This window comes from Carassius auratus, chromosome 35 (assembly GCF_003368295.1).
Source record: "Carassius auratus strain Wakin chromosome 35, ASM336829v1, whole genome shotgun sequence".
Taxonomy (NCBI): Eukaryota; Metazoa; Chordata; class Actinopteri; order Cypriniformes; family Cyprinidae; genus Carassius; species Carassius auratus.
Window position 1 is genome coordinate 17,732,949 of NC_039277.1, and position 18,429 is coordinate 17,751,377.

Here is an 18,429-nt window from a genome sequence, read left to right on the forward strand (position 1 = left end):
GCATTTCTCTGTGAATGTTCTTCTGTCTAACATTTTGTTGTCCTCACAGTTAGGCGATACTATTTCACACTTGATTTTCAAATTTATTGAAGACAACATGAGTGTTGTTTGCCTGCGCAGAACTTTGTGGGTGGTTGCTTAGAGGCAAAAATGCCTACTCCCAATACTCAGGGTAAGGTTGCATTGGTGTTTTTATAGTCTTACTCTAACTGGGATGTAAAGTTTACACTATGGGCCTTAGTAGCTACTTGTTAGTTTGTAACTTAATTTGGTTGCACCATTTCACATATGTCATGGCATAGTTAAGTACTGTAGGTTGTACAGGTAAGCTCTTCATAATTTATGCTTGTATTTTAAACAATAAGAAGCCTTCAAATTTGTAAGCAATATTCAGAAGCTGTATTATTATCAGAGATACATAAAAAAAAAAAATGTCAAAAACCGCCCTGCATTTGGACTTTGAAATGTGCAGCGCTCATATTTATTCAATTAAATCATAGCCTTTTGAAGTTTAAATATTCTTGTCTTTCCCTCCCCAAATGTAAGACCTCTTGAAATTATAATTAAGACTTTTTAAGTGCCCGAGGTAACCCCATATTTAAGAGAGACTGGTGTACATTTTGGTAGCCTGACTGGAAGAAACAATAGCCCCAGGACGTCAGACTGTGATGCTTAGGCATTTTTAGAAGTCGGAGACTGTGAAGTATCACATACAGTACTACTGTACAGATTTTATCAAGCCAATGTTGCATCAGCATCATGAATATTTCAGCTGTGGTGACTTCATGTTTGTAGAGCATGTTCTTGCATTTTAAAGATTCTACATGTTTTGAGTAGAATTAACAAACAACTGACATTCTACATGAGCTGGCAGCATAAATGCAAGCATGTGTCAAATATGGCTTTATTCTATAACACAGAAATCAGTGGTACCCAGCCATTCACAATCAATTTCTCCCTGTGGCTATTCACTGAAAAGCTGCGTCATCTTGGAGCTACATTTTATTTTTAGACCAAACTAGTTGTTAACTGATGTAGTGTTTTAGTGTGAAAGGATTCAATCAAAGCTTATTGACTGGGTACAATCTCCTTCCATTAACGTCTAATAGTTTACAAGGTTAGATGAAAAGATGGAAGTGCTGCTTAGAACCAAGGACAGATTTATAAAAAAAAAAAAAAAAGAGCTTTTCTTACGTTCCCCCGCAGAGAAAACACGGTTAGACCTCTCTACATTGTTGGGAATGAGAAAGTAATTTCCTGTCAGGTTCTGAATCACAGACATCCAGTTTAAATGTAACATAAAAATCACTATGACAGTTTAAACCGCTTCAACACTGATACTGATAAACTGTGTGCTTTCAAGTCTAAAAAACATCACATTACGTATCCTAAACATCTGCCATTATGGCTGACCTTAAAAGATTTTTGGTGGGGTTCCAGATACAGCTTGGCATATCCAAAGTCAGAAAAGGTTCATACGTTCATATGAAAATAGGAATTTGTCTCTTTCTGAAACCATGCTGTGCTGGAGTGGCAATATCAGCAGCCTGCATCAGCTGTGGACCGGAATACAATTTTTATGTGTCTGGTGAGTCATATTCTGGCCCTTGATATGTAAATACATCTGGGATTCTTTTAGAAGTTTGTGCATGCTTTGACATGTAATAAATAGATCATGCGTCACACTCAATGTAAAGTATATAAAAAAAAGATTTTTCTCAGTTTTATTCTATGTGTTATGTGACATAAACCATTGCTATGCATTTGCATGTTCTCCAATGACACACATTATTCATGGTTTTGTTCAGTATAAGGGATGTGCAGAAATTGAATGAGTAAGCTGTCGATCTTAGACAGCCATGTAGATGCTATAGGGTCATGTTCAGCTGCCTCCTGACCTGGTTAGGTGACTAGTCAATCACCCTGACACATTTGTACTGGTCTACCCCACTCCATAAACATGAAATTCCAGAGACGTGTCTTTTGGTGAGTTCAAAGAAAAAGGTCAGTTTATGAATCTTTGACCTGATGCACAACACTATTTACCACAAACCACAAAACATCTGTTTGGATTAGCAGTATCATTGACAAAACCCGTACCTTAGTGGCATCAAATTTAATGTAGCTTTTTTTATTCCCTTGAAAGGTTACTTGTCTGACTCACATATGCAGATTCATCCCTGCAAAAAAAAAATTCAATTTTCTGTCTTCCCAATCTCACAGAGCACAAACCGCACACAAACGTTAAACCAATAGCCACTTTGATTTGCTCTTTCAGACCTACATCTACTACTCAGTTCAATCATGGAGCGTACCAACTTATGAAAATCAGTCAGCCTAGAGTAAACTTCAATTTGCAAGGAAAATTTAGTTTGAAGCACCCACGCACAAAGTTGGCGTAAAACATGGGTTAATAGCGCCATGAAACAGCAGTTTTCTTTTCTGTTTTAATATATTTTTCTATTGAAATAGAAAGTTGAGATGAGACATGTTGATTTGTATAGTCTAAAAACCAAATGTCTCAGTCTTCCGTTTGTATTTCCACAGTATGAAGGTGAAGTTGTATGAATTTATAAATGAACCACTCGTTTTAAAATCTTTATGACATCCACTCTGAACATTACAATGCACATGATAACTTTCATTACCTCTACAATAAATAAATCCACTTCACCATCTAATTATTCTTCAACAGTGATACTAGAGCTACAGCAAAAACATTTTAAAGATGGTTTCGCATTTGTTCCTCTAATTAAAAATAATTATATTTTACCATTTTATTGGACAAAAACGTTTATATGCATAAGTTAAGATGAGTCATCAATATTTTGTCCATTTAGGCCTATAATACAGACCTGATTAATAGCATTTAAAGTGTTTTGTGAGTCGCTTTTCCCCAGTCAGTTTGACAGTTTAAAATAACGGTCATTCCTGCTGAGCGGGAAAGTGACCGGCAGCATCAGTGTGTGACAATGATGCGCGCGCTCCTCCTGAACATTTGCGGAGGCAGCAGCCGCCCTCCTCACCGTCTCTTGCTCAGAAACTCTCAGCACACATCGAGTGGAGAGAGAGAGAGAGCGAGAGCGAGAGCGAGAGGGGGAAACAAGCGGGATATTCTCACACACATCGATAGATAGCTTACCTGAAAGCACCGGGGGAAAATGGACCGAACCTACGCAGTGGATACGGGTCACCGACCGGGGCTGAAGAAATCGCGGATGTCGTGGCCGTCGTCTTTTCAGGGATTTAGACGGTAGGATCTGTCCTCTTCGTCTTTGAGGGATAGATGGGTGTGTGAAGTGGCTTTTGCGAAGTGCACTTTCTTTGTGTAGATCAGTTCATCTCCGGAGAAAAATTGGTCTGTTTTGGTTAAGAATGAACTTGAAAGTCGGTGGAGTTCATTAAAAGTAATAGTGACTTAAAGCGCGTGTAGTTTCTTTGTTATGCACAAGACTCCTCGTGCATGGCATTGTTTTATGCATATAATTATTTCATTATTAGTATATAATTAGAGTACAGATTAAATCTCTAATAAAAAAAAAAACGACTGCTAGTATATAAATGCATAAATGTGTATATATATAACGTTTTATATATATATATATATATATATATATATATATATATATATATATATATATATATATATATATATATATTGTAATCATAATTTAAAGTTTCTGTATTTCTTTTAGAGTGTCTGGCGACGATTTTATTTATTTATTTATTTTATTATCTAACGCTGGTGGCAAGTGCGTTTATGAAGCTTATGGGTGTTTAAGCAGTTATCATGTGGCTGTTTGAGTTTGACTGGTATGTTTTTTATTTATACATTTTGAATATATGATTGAATTATTATTCTATATGACTTATTCTAATTTTGACATAATATTAAAAGTTATTTGGCTGTCTGAATGGTTTCTAAATTCATTAGACTGCACCAATCAATAGACACGTTTATATTACAGTGATGCCAGCAGTCATTGACAGTCTCAGAGTTGCATTTTGTTGCACTGTTCTGCTTTGCTGATCATAAATCATAGATGTTGTTCCACCTTGAATTGTGCTCAAGAGGACAAACCTCTCCACTTACAGACATAATTAATGTGCCAAAGTGTCTTTCTCACATAACCTCTAACCACGTCCTCTCATTCCCATACATGGATGAAGAAAAATGCATGGAAAGTGTTTATTGCCTACTCAGTTGCCATTGGTACAATCGTCTTGATTTTTCTGTCACTGATTACACAGTATTTCCGACTCAAGATGTTTTTTTGTTCTTTTTTCTCTGGAGTTTGTTTCATCATATATTGATGGACTCAGTAGGGAGTCATGCAGATGTTGATTTTTAATCTTAAATTCAGAGAACACTTGTCCTATGGGTTCTTCGGGGCAGGCTGCCCTCATCTCCCAGTATATTGCTCATAAGGAATAATGACAGAGTGAGTTTCATACCCTGAGTGCAGCCCATAGAGCTCATTGCTGGGCTAATCCAGAGGGATAGATGGATGGATGGATAGGCAATTATTTAGACGGTAGAACAAGACACAACTCCCAAGGAGTTGACAGCCGGGTCTGTCACCTATTGGTTTGGATTTTGTACAGTTTGGTCAAATTTATGACATGTTAAATGGAGGGTAATTAGAGAGTGGAACTCATTTTTCATTGGCTTGTTCTAGGGTTGATTGTTGTGTTTAGGGAGATTGTCAGATTCATAACCTCGAGTTGTCATCTTCATTAGGGTGCACAACCCTTTGACCGTTATACCCAGCCACTTACCTTAACTTCTAGCTATGAAATGAAACCTTATCAGATTTATGAGCATTGTGTGACAACATCACGTGACTCATCAGGGTCAAGGGCACCTCCAGTTACACAGTCTGTACTCTATAGGCCTAGTCATCCGCATGAATGGTTGTCTCATTTGCAGCAAAGATATGGCTGTGTTTCTACCCTAACTCTGAATGATGCACATTTCCGTCTACTGGAAAGTCGCTGGTGAGAAATTCCATCAAGGAGTGTTTGAAATTGTTGACATTTTGTAAGAAGCTGGCATCATTCATTACTGTCATTTTATGTTCAGTTGGTGCACTTTCCAAAAGTCATATTTGACAGGTTTTTTTCTTCTTCTGTAGTTCATGATTTTAATTGCCCTGTAAATGTTTTCACTTGCCTCACTTTTGGCACAAAATGCCATCTCAGTCAATTTTTATCTTTGGCAATGCATTTTTATTTATATTGCATTTTTTTTGTAATTTGATGCAAAGGCGATATAATACAAAGTACAGTGTTATATATGTACAGGATTTATGATGCTGATGAGCGTTGAAACGCGTCATCACAGTCTTGTGAAAAGGGTCTATTACAAGATACAATACAAAACACTCTTACACTGGCCTTGGGCTTGCAGAGCATTCTTATTGTTAAGTTCTAGCAGAAGTTCTCAATTTCGCAGCATTTAATTGTCTTACGCTCTATGGTTTTCTTGAGCGAATTTTAAATGCATAACCCTCGTGATGGAAGGTGGCACGCAAGATATTAAGCCCGTAGGCCTGTGTGTCAATTTATTGACCAGAGCACAGGATGACTCTCAAGGGAAATTCTCGTGCTGCAATAACCTGGTCACTGTAACCGAATAACCAGCTTCACATCCCCACATGGTTTTAACTGAGCTTCTCTTTGGATTTATGCACACTCTTTGAATTGTATAAAGGGAAAGTTAACAAGTGTTACTTCACTGAGCTAAACTGGGTCAGATCCTGAAGATGACGTACAGTTAGTTCTCTGTAGAGTGGGAAACTGATGTACAAAAAGCTGTAAACAGGGAAAAGGTAATGGCTGCATCTTGATATGACAGGTAACAATGGCTTTGCTCTCCATAACACTGTACCTATACTGAAAAAAACAACTCTTTTTACCTCCTGAGCATTATCTACACGACTGCTCCTCTGTAATTTTGCAGTATGATGTTGGCTCGCACCACACCGAATAATTTCCTCTAGAGTTTCAGTAATATGTTGAGCTGGAGACGACTGATGGATTTTGACAGCATAATAAATCATTGAAGATCTTCATCCCAGGGCCACACTTAGAATTTGAGAGCAGACTCGCTGTGCATGATGGGAAGGATCAGATATTATTATTATTACAGACTTCATCATTTTAGGCTAATCATCTTGAGACATCTTGGGCACTTGAATGGTGCTCCTTCACAGAGATCCTTCAAGTCATGTGAAGTTGCTTTAGGGAGTGCTGTCCTCTCTACTCTCTTCACAGACAGCTAATTAGAAACAACAACTGCAAAATATACAGGCCAGCTCTGTAGCTTTGTCCTCTGTCTTCATGGCCAGTGTCGCTTTGTAATGCAGACACCAGCTGGAGATGAGAGGAAGAATAAACCTTTCTTTTTTTATTTTTTATGTTTGTTATCCTAGAGTTAAGGTGCTTTTGTGAAAGTGGGAGTTTCTAGTCTCTTCACACTGCTCAAGTAGTGCTACTACTTTCTGAAGTGCTAATTGAAAGCGCCACTGACTGTATCAGCAGCAACATGTTTGAATAAAACTTGTTCGGGGTATATGCCTTTAGTAAGGGTGGTGTTCTTAAGCGAGCGAATATGCTTTACGAACAATCCTCGGAGACCTGCTTTGTATTCCTCTGAATGTAGCTAGACTTCCAGACCTTTGGGAAATCACTACAGCGTTGAATGCTTGTCTCAAACCACAAAAAGAAGATGGATGCTGGAAGTATTTTAAATAATTGAGTGCTCTTGTTTTGGCATGTAGTGGGTGGTTTTTGTGTTGGTCATACTTGTATTGGTAATTATTTTGTCACGTTATTGTCTTTTGCGGAAAGAGGTTGTGGCTGAAGACGGCTCTCATAAGATGTATGATTTTGGGTAACACCATCTGTATGTCTCGTGTACTGGAGCTCGATGGCATCTAATACATGTTTCACTTTCTAATGCACAGAAAACATGTTGTTTGATGTCTGTTATTTGCAACAATCGAGTGTGTTAGGCAGTGCTGGGTGGTTTGACCAAAAATCTGTAAATTTTTTACGATTCTGGCGGTTTCACAGTTTATCAAGCTTTTTTTTTTTTTTTGCCTGACTGGGCCTTGGGGCTGGGGTTTGGGTAGGGTTGAGTATCGTTTGAATTTGAATGATTCCGATTCTGATTTCGATTCCTTGTTTCGATTCCGTTTCGTAACGATTCTCGATTCCAATTCTTTCAGGAGGCAGAGTCAAAAACCGTTTAGGATATTTTAAATGACCAACGGTCTTTCTGAAGGAAATAGTCTGACCTTTTTCATCAATTTTTATTCTATAAACTTTTTAATTATTATGATTTTTTTTACTTTTTTTTTTTTAGAGAGACGACAGACGACAGACTGCATGTTCACTCGATTATGCCAACACTTCCGGTGTACGCTTCTTTGTTGGTCTTCAGCCGTTTCTTCTACTTCCGGTCGGTGGACTAGGAATCGAAACTAGGAATCAAAATTTAAACTTTTCAACGATCGGGAAAATCGCAAAGCTAGTCCCGGTTCCAATCAATACTCGATACTCGATACCCAAGCCTAGTTTTGAGCTTGCTACCTTTAAGGCACCGACCGAATTGCCTTAATACTATTGAGTATCAAAAAATGTCTTGTCATGTGGTACCAAATTTGTGTTGGTTACATTTTGTTCCTTTGTGCTTTTTTGTTCCTTTGTGCAGTGGCTCAGGAGATGAGTTTGAGTCTTGAGTCTGTAAAACATAAATAAACTGAAAAAATAAAACCAAAAAGTATTTTCAGGTAATGAATAAACAACGCTTCATACAATATTATTCCTGTCACATTTTATTGTTATGTCAGACCGTTAAGACATATGTATTCCATTGACTGGTTCACCAGTTGTCTGTATCATATTTTATGTTCACTTGTGAATACAATTAGTTTTTCTGCTGTTAACAGGACGTAGTGTTTAACTAATCACCTATTTGAACAATTGGACCAGTGCTGCTTCCTCAGTAAAGTTTATCATTCTCACGTTCAAGTCGTGTTATTTAAATATTAAAGTGTTTTAAGCCATCCAAGCGTGAGACAGCACAGAATATTTCAATGTGTTACTTACACTCTGTGATAGACCTTTTCTGAAAGAGATTTAAATGCGTTACTTACGTGTTGTGATAGATCATTTCTTGTTCGCGCCGCCGCACGCATGCACACACACACACACACGCACACACACACACACACACACACACACACGTTTGTTTTTGTGAAAAGTGGGGACATCCCATAGGCGTAATGGTTTTTATAATGTAGAAACTGTATATTCTATCGCCATTCACCAACCCTACCCCTACACCTAACCCTCACAGGAAACTTAGTGCATTTTTACTTTCTCAAAAAAACTGTATGATTTATAAGCGTTTTGAAAAATGGGGACATGGGTTATGTCCTCATAAATCACCCTCTCCTTGTAATACCTGTGTCATACCCATGTCATTATACAGAGTTGTGTCCTGATATGTCACAAAAACATGCCCACACACACACACACACACACACACACACACACAAAGCCACAATAAGCTCAGACAGCACATGAGTAAGGGCTACCAAATTTAGATTTCTTTCGCGCCTTCATCAGCAAATGAACACAGAGCACGTCAGAATGACAGTCTTGAGGAGTATCCACGTAAACAAGTATTTTTTTACAAAACGCACTTTACCCCAAACCAGCAGGTTCACCACTTTTTTAACTGGCCATTGGAGCGAACCAACCCTCTGATGTCACACGTAGTGGTACTGCTAGATGGCGGCTCCCTTTCTCCAAAAGCTTTAACAAAACATCCCTTTTTTCTTTAAAATGGTTAAATGATATTTTCCTAAATAATGCAAACTTGACTGACTGCTTCATTTCCAATTAAAGTGTTCTAATGCCTACATAGGACTATAAACCATCAAACTTCAATGCTTTTTAAATGGTTTTTCAGAACTTTCAAACAAGGCTTTAGTGAGCTAACGCCGTTATAAGTTTATTAGTTAATCTGCAGTTAAATTCTTTCTTTTTTTTTAGCTACTCGTAATTTTTACCCTCATTTGGCTATTGGCTGTGTTCATTTCTTACCCTCTTGCTAAGCTTCGTCAGGTCATCTTGATTTCTCAGATGGTGTCCGTCTTTCATTAGATCCGACTCCCTTTTTCATTAACACTGATTGCTACATGGCCTGAGGAACAATAATACGGTGAATGTGAAGTGAATGAGCATGTACATCTGTCTTTGGTGTATTTTTGAGGTGGGTCAGTACAGAGATAATGGGTTCTGAGAGCCGACCCAGAAGAGAGTGAGTGAGTGAGTGAGTGCTCGCTCATGTCACACGGCTGAAACAGCCCTCGCTGCTGTAATGGATTTCACAACATCAGGTTTCTGCTGTCCATCACTGTGCATTTAAAGACCTGCGTGTTATGTCAATCATACAGAAAACATATTTATGCATACAGGCGACTTTACCTTTGTACACTGCAAACTCCTAAGATTCAGAAAAAAAAATCAACACCCTAGAAAGGAACATCAGATACAAAATTATACATTTTGGGATGTAGTTTTTTTTTTTTTTTTAACATGGGATAAATCTGCCAAAGATTTTCTGGCACGGAGTTGTCATCAATTGTGAAATCGTGAAAAATTGGCAAGATTTGTATAGACAATATTAATGTTTTCAATATCTTTGTGAGTACAATAACTTGCTTCTTCTTAGTCTTCTTCTGAACATTCATCTTAAATGTGATTAAGATATAACTAATATGTGTTTTGTTATGTTTAAATGTAGAGTTCAGTTCAGTTGAGTTCATGTTGCAATCTCTGCCTCAAACTGAAAAGATTGCAAACATTACAAACATGCTGTAATATGATGATGAGACAATTTTTATGTCAAGATTTTAATTTCATAATCCACGTTGTTTCAAAACAGTTAGAGAAAATTATGCCAGAACATAAATCAGATTACTAGAATCTCGATTGGCTCTTCATTCAAATCAAACTGCTCTCTAGGAGAAAGAATTGTGATTTAACAGATCAGATTATTATTTTCTATGGGCTGAACATTCTGCCAACAATTTCCATAATTCAGCAAACCCACACCTGTTGGTTATTCGGCTACAGTCCTTCCTGTTTCTGAACTAATTGGAGTGAGTCTAATGTCATCTCCAGTGTCATTCTGATTTGATTAAACCAAGGGAAGTCAACATGTGCTCTTCTCTGAAGAAGAGCAAAAGCACTTCCAGAGAGCAGCCAAGCCATTAAAAAGATAATGATGAGAGATTCAATTATGACTGCAGTTCCCGTAAGGACAACAAAACCATGGATGTGACCCAAAATGCGGCCTTTTTTGCTTTTAAAATATGTAACAAAACAAGTTGAGAAAAGAAAAAGAAAAATACACGCACAAACACACTGATGGGTATCTGCTTTGAGCTTATGTGACAGAATCAGAGCACAAACTGCAAGGAAACGTCTCGCATTAAGTGATTTCAGGTGACATACAGTGGGAGCTGAACACAGACGGAAAAGGAGAAGCATCAGACGAACACATAAAAGAATTTTGATATCGCTATAAACTGACAAAATATTGTAATCCTAGAGGAATGCCAAACATGTAGACTTCAAGGGATAAAACATAAAAAGACATTTAAAAGGTAACATTTAGAGCTGCAAGGCAACCGTCTGAATACTGCCAGCAGTGAGAAAAATAATCGCACTGAGGTCATTTTTCACATTTAATGACCATAAAAATGAAAGACGCAGTATTAGACAATATTACAATCTTTCAGCAGAGCAATAAACATTCAGCAGACATGATTGTGAATATGAGTATTTACAGTTCATTTAAAGGAATATTCTGGGTTCACTGCAAATTAAACTTTAATTGGCAGCATTTGATTTCATGCGTCAAGCAAGACTAGAAAATACACACCATTTCAAAAGTATAGCCACCAAAAAATTATCTAGCCTCATTTGTGCAACTTTTATCTACCATTTAGAAATTATATTAAATTTCACGTAATATACACAAGGACAGTGAGGATATGTGCAGGTCAAGGTAAAAATACTGTAGACTAATATTTAAAAACAAAAAAGACACTTCTTTGCCATTAATTTTCATCAGTTTGGTAAGCAAAGCTTTACTAGTTGTGTCACTGCGCTCACTCATCAAAGCATCTCAGCTAAATAAATACACGTTCATGTTCTGCTTCAATATGTCCTTGCCAATATGCAACTAAACAGCCTGCTGCTTTAATCTTTGATGAGCTGAGAGGTGCCACGAATGCAGAGCACTCAATCTGAGTTGACAGCTTGGTAAAATACATTTCCCAAGAGCTCAGGGTGGAATCACAAGCTTTAGCGCTGGACCGGCCACATATCAGCTCCAGCACAACATCAGCAGTCCCTGCTCTTGCAGCCATAAATGTCAGTTTTCCACTGGCTTTTACAGAGAACCGGCCAAGAGTCTAACTTAGAATACAAACATTTCAAAATAGGTTTCAAAGTGCAAGTTTTAGAAAATTACACCATTATTTTGTCTACAGGAATGCCTATGTGAGTAGATGCATAGTGTTTCTTTACAAACTGACAATTCCAGCTACAAGCGCAGGCATAATATAGAATTTTAGTCAATTTTTGTGGATCTGTGTGAACATGGTCTTCTGTACACAGAAAAATTTAAAAACACAAGGGAAAAGCTTTTTTTTTATTTTTTTTTGTAAAATTGTTGTTGTGTAAACATACCCTGAGTTTAACTTGACGCACTAAAAATATTGTAACTGAAATAAAAACTATATAGACATTTAAAAAAAGAAAACCTAAAAAATGAAACGATGATGAGACACAATCTTTAAGTCACGTTTTCAGAAATTCATTTCATAATCCACGTTGTTTCAAAACTATTTTCGAGAAAATCATGCTAGAACATAAATCAGATTACTAGGGCCTCGATCTTCTCTTCATTTAAATCAAACTGCTCTCTAGGAATATTTTTAAAGAATTCTAGGAAAAAAATATTTTTTACTTTTCTCAACTATTTATTTTTTAAAAAGTGTATTAATAAAAACTATAACAGTTTCTCAATGTTACTAAAATAACCCGTGGAATAATCCCCCGAGGTTTCTAATTCAAATGCAATCAGCCCTACTGTGAACACCCCTCTAAATCACTAATTAGACAGAGGTAGGGCTCGATGGGACATTCCTAAACATCTGCAACTGTCTAATTAATCCCGTTAATGTTAAACTGAACAAACACGATTAGTGTGAGTGTGAATGTCTAGAAGGAACAGGAGTCATTTCTTTTGGGAGGAAAAATGTAAATGTTGAGCAAATGTCAAGTTGAGTGCTGCCGTCAGGTTTCAGACTCTTTGTTAGAAGTTTGGTGAAAGACAGCGATGAGCCACATTTAGAGCTACTGAGGGACCTGAGGGGGTTGTGAAAATTCATGCTTCACTGATATACTTTAATCCAGTGTTTTTCCCCCCAAAATGATGGAGCTAAATTGTACCAGTAACTTCGGAGTCCATTAAGAAATCAAATCTCGTCTGGATATATGTGTAAAAAAAAAAAAATTCTAGACTTCTCCTCATTTATTCTGACCTTCATTGAATACTGTAACTGAAGCCTAATTTCACATTGCCCTGCCTGGTGTACCCTCGATATAAAGATGAGTAAAATTACTTATAGTGTTAATTGGTAATTCGTTCCATTAAGTATACACTCAATGTAAAAATAATATAATTATGTGACGTAGGATATATGTAATTGTTCTTTTATGATGCATCCAGTACACTTCTATAATGAGCACATCCAGACATCATTTGTTAAGAATTCATCATTTCTAAAATGAATCCCTTTAGAATATTGATAAAGAAAGGCTTTTCTAATGGTCCTGGGCAGAAATTAGTCTTTGGGTTTGTGTACCATCAGTCATACGACAAAAACATTCAGTGGCGAGGATCGGAGGGTACCAGAAGTCATTAAAATAAAGTGCAGTAATTGCTTCTTGTTTATCTTACAAATGAGCCCTTATACGTTCTGAGCGTAGCGACATCAGGGCATTTCTATAGACAGATTGACAGTGCAATTTGTTAGCATAATAATGGCACTCCAGTAAGGCTTTTTCTGGGAACCTCTGCAATCTGGTCTTACAGATAATGGACAAGTCTTAATTTTTCTTAAAAACTAAAGATTGGCATTAATCAGACTAGGGATGTAAGGATTACCAGTTTGACGATAAATCATGATAAAATTCGCCATGGTTAGTATTACCATTCCATCTTTTCATTATTAAAACTATATTAGATTATTGCGATTTGAACAACTCACGATAAATAAATACTGTCCAGCCTAAAGCAGTTTTCAACTTGCACTTCATGTAATTAAACTTCTATTTTAATGAATTTTATGCAGTAATAAACAACATGTAAACACTGCAAAATGTTTTGTCGTGAACTCCACTGGCAGGCTAGCAATTGCACAAAAATAAACATGATTAATGTATCTGTTTTAAAGAATAAAGTAGTCGTTCCCAAACTGTGTAACGCAGCAAGGCTGGGAGATTAAAGAGAGTGTAAAGTCAAGCAGATTCTTTTGCAAAAGAAACCTCTGCAGGGTGATATAGACCAGTGGTTCCCAAAGTAGGGGTCGCGGGACCCCGGTGCAGGGGTCGCGAGATGATTTCGATATAGGCTTTATATATTTTTGTTTCAAGAAATTTAACTCTTTCGCATCGCACGTACGATCACACCGGTGTGATCAGTCTAGGCTAGTCCCTGGAGTGTACGACCACACCGGTCAGTGCATGACGTGAAATTCAAATGTGCTCTCGCGAGTTGGCTGGCGCTGAGCCAGAGACAAGTGCGCTCAGAGCTGTCATCACAACTTTTCAGTGTTTTCAACCACATAATGTTTATTTTAGGTTTCAGACATATAAGTACTAGAAAAAACAATACATTTAGAGTTTGTAAAATACACACTGATGTCAAAGGAAGAGGCAATAATAATCTTTTTCATTATAATTAGACACATTTTATTCATATCAGATACACATTGTGTAAGTAACTTTAAAGTTTACTCCATTATTCTCCCAGTTCACCAGCCACTTACTTTTATGTATTTCGGGAGAAGTGGATGAATTCACGTGTTGTAAATCCAACAGATCTGATTCTCTGAACTGCGTCTGTGGCACAAACTAAGATGGCGGCGCCCATCGCGCATACAGCTCAACTAACGCGATCGTTATAAAGGTGTTTAAACAACAAAACACTTCCACTTGCATATATTTGACAATCGGAATATCAGCTATTTCATGCCATATCTAACAAATATGTTAATATTTTGAATAAAAAAGGAAAAATGACAAAAGCAGATCATTCATTCAGCTCTGTTGTTGCTGCGGTATGTCACGTGATAAGCAATGACGCGTCACCATGGAAAGCATAAAGTGACACATCTAGCGGATTAGCAGGAGTGTGTGTGTGCGTGTGTGCGCGTGTGTGTGCGCGCGCGCACGGGTGTGAGCACGCGTGTGAGCAGCTCAGACTTACTCGACTGGTTCCTGATGGCAGAATAATGAACGAGTTCAACCCAACATAGCTGCACAGTTACTTTCCGAGAGAGAACAGGTGGATATCGAGCAGCTCATACAGAATTGTAACACTGATTTTGCACGCAGAACAATAAAATATAACTTCGTGTGCTTTGAGACTGGGCATAAAATCGATTTGCTGTACTACATTTCACGTGACGAGAGGTGTTTTTTTTTGGGGGGGGGGGGGGGTCGCGGGGCAGCAGCGCATTTATCATGGGGTCGCGGGCTAAAAAGTTTGGGAACCCCTGATATAGACCACACTGCATAATCACTTGGTCACTTGCCTGATAATTAAATAATTTAACGCAAAATATTAATTTGACATTTCAATGATCTCAAAATGACTCACAGTTTCTGCTTGAGCGCTCCGTTATCAGTTGAAGCAGTTGAAGTGTTTGCATCAATCACAGACCACTAGAAGGTGTGATCAGAGTTGTATTGCAGGGAGCCATGTAGAAATATCAATGAACAATGCATGGTTCTGCTCTAAGCATGTAAGGCACAAGTTTGTGAATATACTGCCTGTGCCAGGTATGTGAAGCAAATGATAAATATAGTTAAGATTCACAAATACCAAAACAATGTGTCTTTCGCATATACCGTGGGATCTTTTTGTGTGCATGCGTGCGTGCACAGAAATAGTCTATGACTGTGTGAGAGTACCACACTGAAATCTGTTTCGTTACACTTTTAGGTTTAAAACATATGATAAATGATAAACTTTCTTAAGGAAGAAGCACTAGCCTGATCAGTCAGATAGGTGACTAGTTAAACACTGAAGCGTCCTGTTAACTGTAGGTAACGTTAAGCATATTGAATTCGCAGGTAAACGTTAAATATCTCACATACCACTACTGGTGAACAAGCCAGTGTAATGCAAATATGTCTGAAAGGTCAAACATATGCCAACAGCGCGAGGTTATCGACACATCGGATCTCGTCAACATGAAATCAGAATCCACCCTTTCAAAGTGTGAAATAGTGTGATCAGCATGATTTATTTTATTTTATTTTATTACGGTCATAGAAAAATCATGAACATTTTATGGAAAATTTCTCTAGTAAGATTTGTTTTATTTGTTTATTTATATACTGTATGTATTTATTGTCCAAAGTCTTTGAAATTGAAATAATCAAAAATACTTTTTCTTTATAAGATAAAGTCATGATTTGGAATGTGGGAATGCTTTATTTCACATTGCTGGATTTATTGTGCAGGGATAATATGTGAACTTCTTTCCAAAGGAAAAAAAGTTATGCCAATTTACCGTATTTTCCGGACTATAAGTTTTTTTCATAGTTTGACTGGTCCTGCGACTTATAGTCAGGTGCGACTTATTTATCAAAATTAATTTGACATGAACCAAGAGAAAACATTACCGTTTCCAGCCACCAGAGGGCGCTCTATGCTGCTCACTGCTCCTGTAGTCTACCCCTGAGAACATAGAGCGCCCTCTCGCAGCTGTAGACGGTTATGTTTTCTCTTGGTTCATTTCTCTTGGTTCATGTCAAATTAATTTTGATAAATAAATCACACCTGACTATAAGTCGGTTCTAAATAAATGCGACTTATAGTCAAGTGCGACTTATATATGTTTTTTTCCTCATCATGACGTATTTTTGGACAGATGCAACTTATACTCAGGTGCGAGTTATAGTCCGAAAAATACAGTAAGTAAAATGGGTTGTGGACATCATTTTATGTTGACTGATGTTATAGATTTATCGTCTTCCTCTTGGTCAATAATGATCACATTTGAGTCTATTTCGATTTATAGCAGAAACGCTAATACTCGAATGAAGCACCACAGGGACCTGCATTAAGTTTCCTGAGTGCAGACATTTTCCTGAGTGAGCGACCCTATTACTTGCAAAGTAGTAGTTACGAAAAAGGAATGTTAATAAAAGCGCATCTTTATGTAATGGTGTAAAAATCAAAGAGTGCTGGACTCATCCCACACAGACGTACACCTGCCTAGCAACACCTTTCTCCTGAGTGGAATCTCCTCTCTGGTTTCTGAAGGTGATGACAGATGGTTGGCTACCCGGTGCTGCTAATTGACAAATACGTTGTGTTGAATTGATTAGAGCAGGGAAATATGAACCTGCTTATGGAGCGAGTCCAGCTCTCTCTGGGGATTCTCCATAGCACTTTGCTGTCCTAGCTGAGCTCTAAACACTGCCGAAAAGGAGGTTTTCATGAAGCTAGGTAATAGAGAGCCACTTAATTGGCTTCTCGGATGAGCGTGGATTGAAATTGAAGGCAGTCAGCAGAAGTTATAGTATTCTTTCTCATCTGCACCATATTAGCTTGTTTACTGAATCAGCTGAAGCCTTACTTTTAATATACAATATTCAAAAGGTCATAACCTTTTTATTAGTAGATAGTTGCCATGGTTTTCACAAAACTCATCAAAGGAATTGGGTTCCCTCTGTTTATGGACTTCACTTTTTCAAATGAGTTAAAAATGACAAACAGAGGCCAAATACAGAAAACCATGAGCATTTCTTCATTCTTCAGATATCTGCATCACGGTGTGAAAGCATGTTGTGATTTTGCAGTCTGAATTGAATTTGGTAAGAGAGACTGGGTGCCATGAAATGATATAATGGAAATGATGCATAGACAACAAAAAACACACCATTCACAAACAAATGACTCTTAGTTCATTTTAATGAATCATTCAAATGAGTCTTGAATACGTGAGTATCGGGTAATGCCTCAAGTTATATTGATACAGATTTTATGATTCAGTAATTCACCAGTGCCGATTGGATTTGATTCTTATTCGTTTGGGTATATTTCAGTTAAAGTGTGTATTTTGCTTTCACAACCAAAAAGTATTCTCATGCCAACTGAAATAAACTTACAAACATGTATAACAATTATTATTAAATTCTAAACTTAGGAACATTTATAGAATGTTTGTAACTTTTGAATGATTCTTTAAAAGAACCGGTTCAAAAGAGTTGTTTAAATTATAAAAATGTTTTTTTACTGAGTTATCATGGTTTGTTTTGATTCAGTGAGAAGATCCTGTTCGTAAGAGCCAGTTAATTATTATCTATTATGTACTTTGTAACATATATAATTTATTAGGGGGAGATTCCTCAAAAACAATTTTAGAAATAGAACATGAAAAAGTCCCCACGATTCTCACCATAGACATCAAGCCTTGTTCGTTTTCTCATTTTTTCCCTACCTGGAACTCATGAATATTTATGTTCTTTGTTTCAGCTCGTATACCAGGCACTTTAATCTTTCATTCCAGCTGAAGTGTTTGATTTTTTGGAAGGAGAAGCACAGGTAGAACCAAAACAAACGTGGGGATTAGGTGATCATTCACTGTAAAGCCCTCGCATCTCAATGAGGAATTAACCTCCGCTCTCTGCATGTGACTTCTGCTCAGTGTTGGATGCGCCATCAATTCTGCTACTGGCTAATAGGAGTACGTTAAGTTTGGCCTACAGACTGCTGTACTGCTGAAGCTACTAGTGCTTCAGATCCTTGCTCTTGTCAGCTGTAGATGTTATCAGGCCTCATGGCGATTTATAATACTTATTATTTATTGTAATAATAAATCAATAAATAAATATAGAAAAATCAAAAATATAAATAAATTAAAAAGTAAATAATAATAAATTATTATAAATGTGTATGATGATTATTAAGTTAATCTAGATATTAATAAATAATATACTAAATTAAATTAATTTTATTATACTAATTATACTAAATATATTATTATTATTATTATTATGTTGCTAAATGTATTCAGTTCAATTTAACATGTTATTACCATT

At 37.1% G+C, this 18,429-nt stretch overlaps 1 protein-coding gene across 4 annotated transcripts in view; it reads left to right on the top strand.

Moving 5' to 3' along the window:
- Positions 1–18,429, top strand: part of LOC113054721 (cAMP-specific 3',5'-cyclic phosphodiesterase 4D-like) — a 169,097-nt gene that overhangs the window by 38,442 nt on the left and 112,226 nt on the right. The window contains exon 1 of one of the 4 annotated variants that reach the window (XM_026220471.1): positions 3,022–3,253. The exons of 2 other annotated variants lie outside the window; for them this stretch is intronic. In XM_026220471.1, the coding sequence (XP_026076256.1) occupies positions 3,162–3,253 (92 nt within the window). In that variant the 5' untranslated portion in view covers positions 3,022–3,161. Of the gene's footprint in view, positions 1–3,021; positions 3,254–18,429 lie in introns of those variants that run through there. One more of the 4 variants, XM_026220475.1, reaches the window with a different exon arrangement.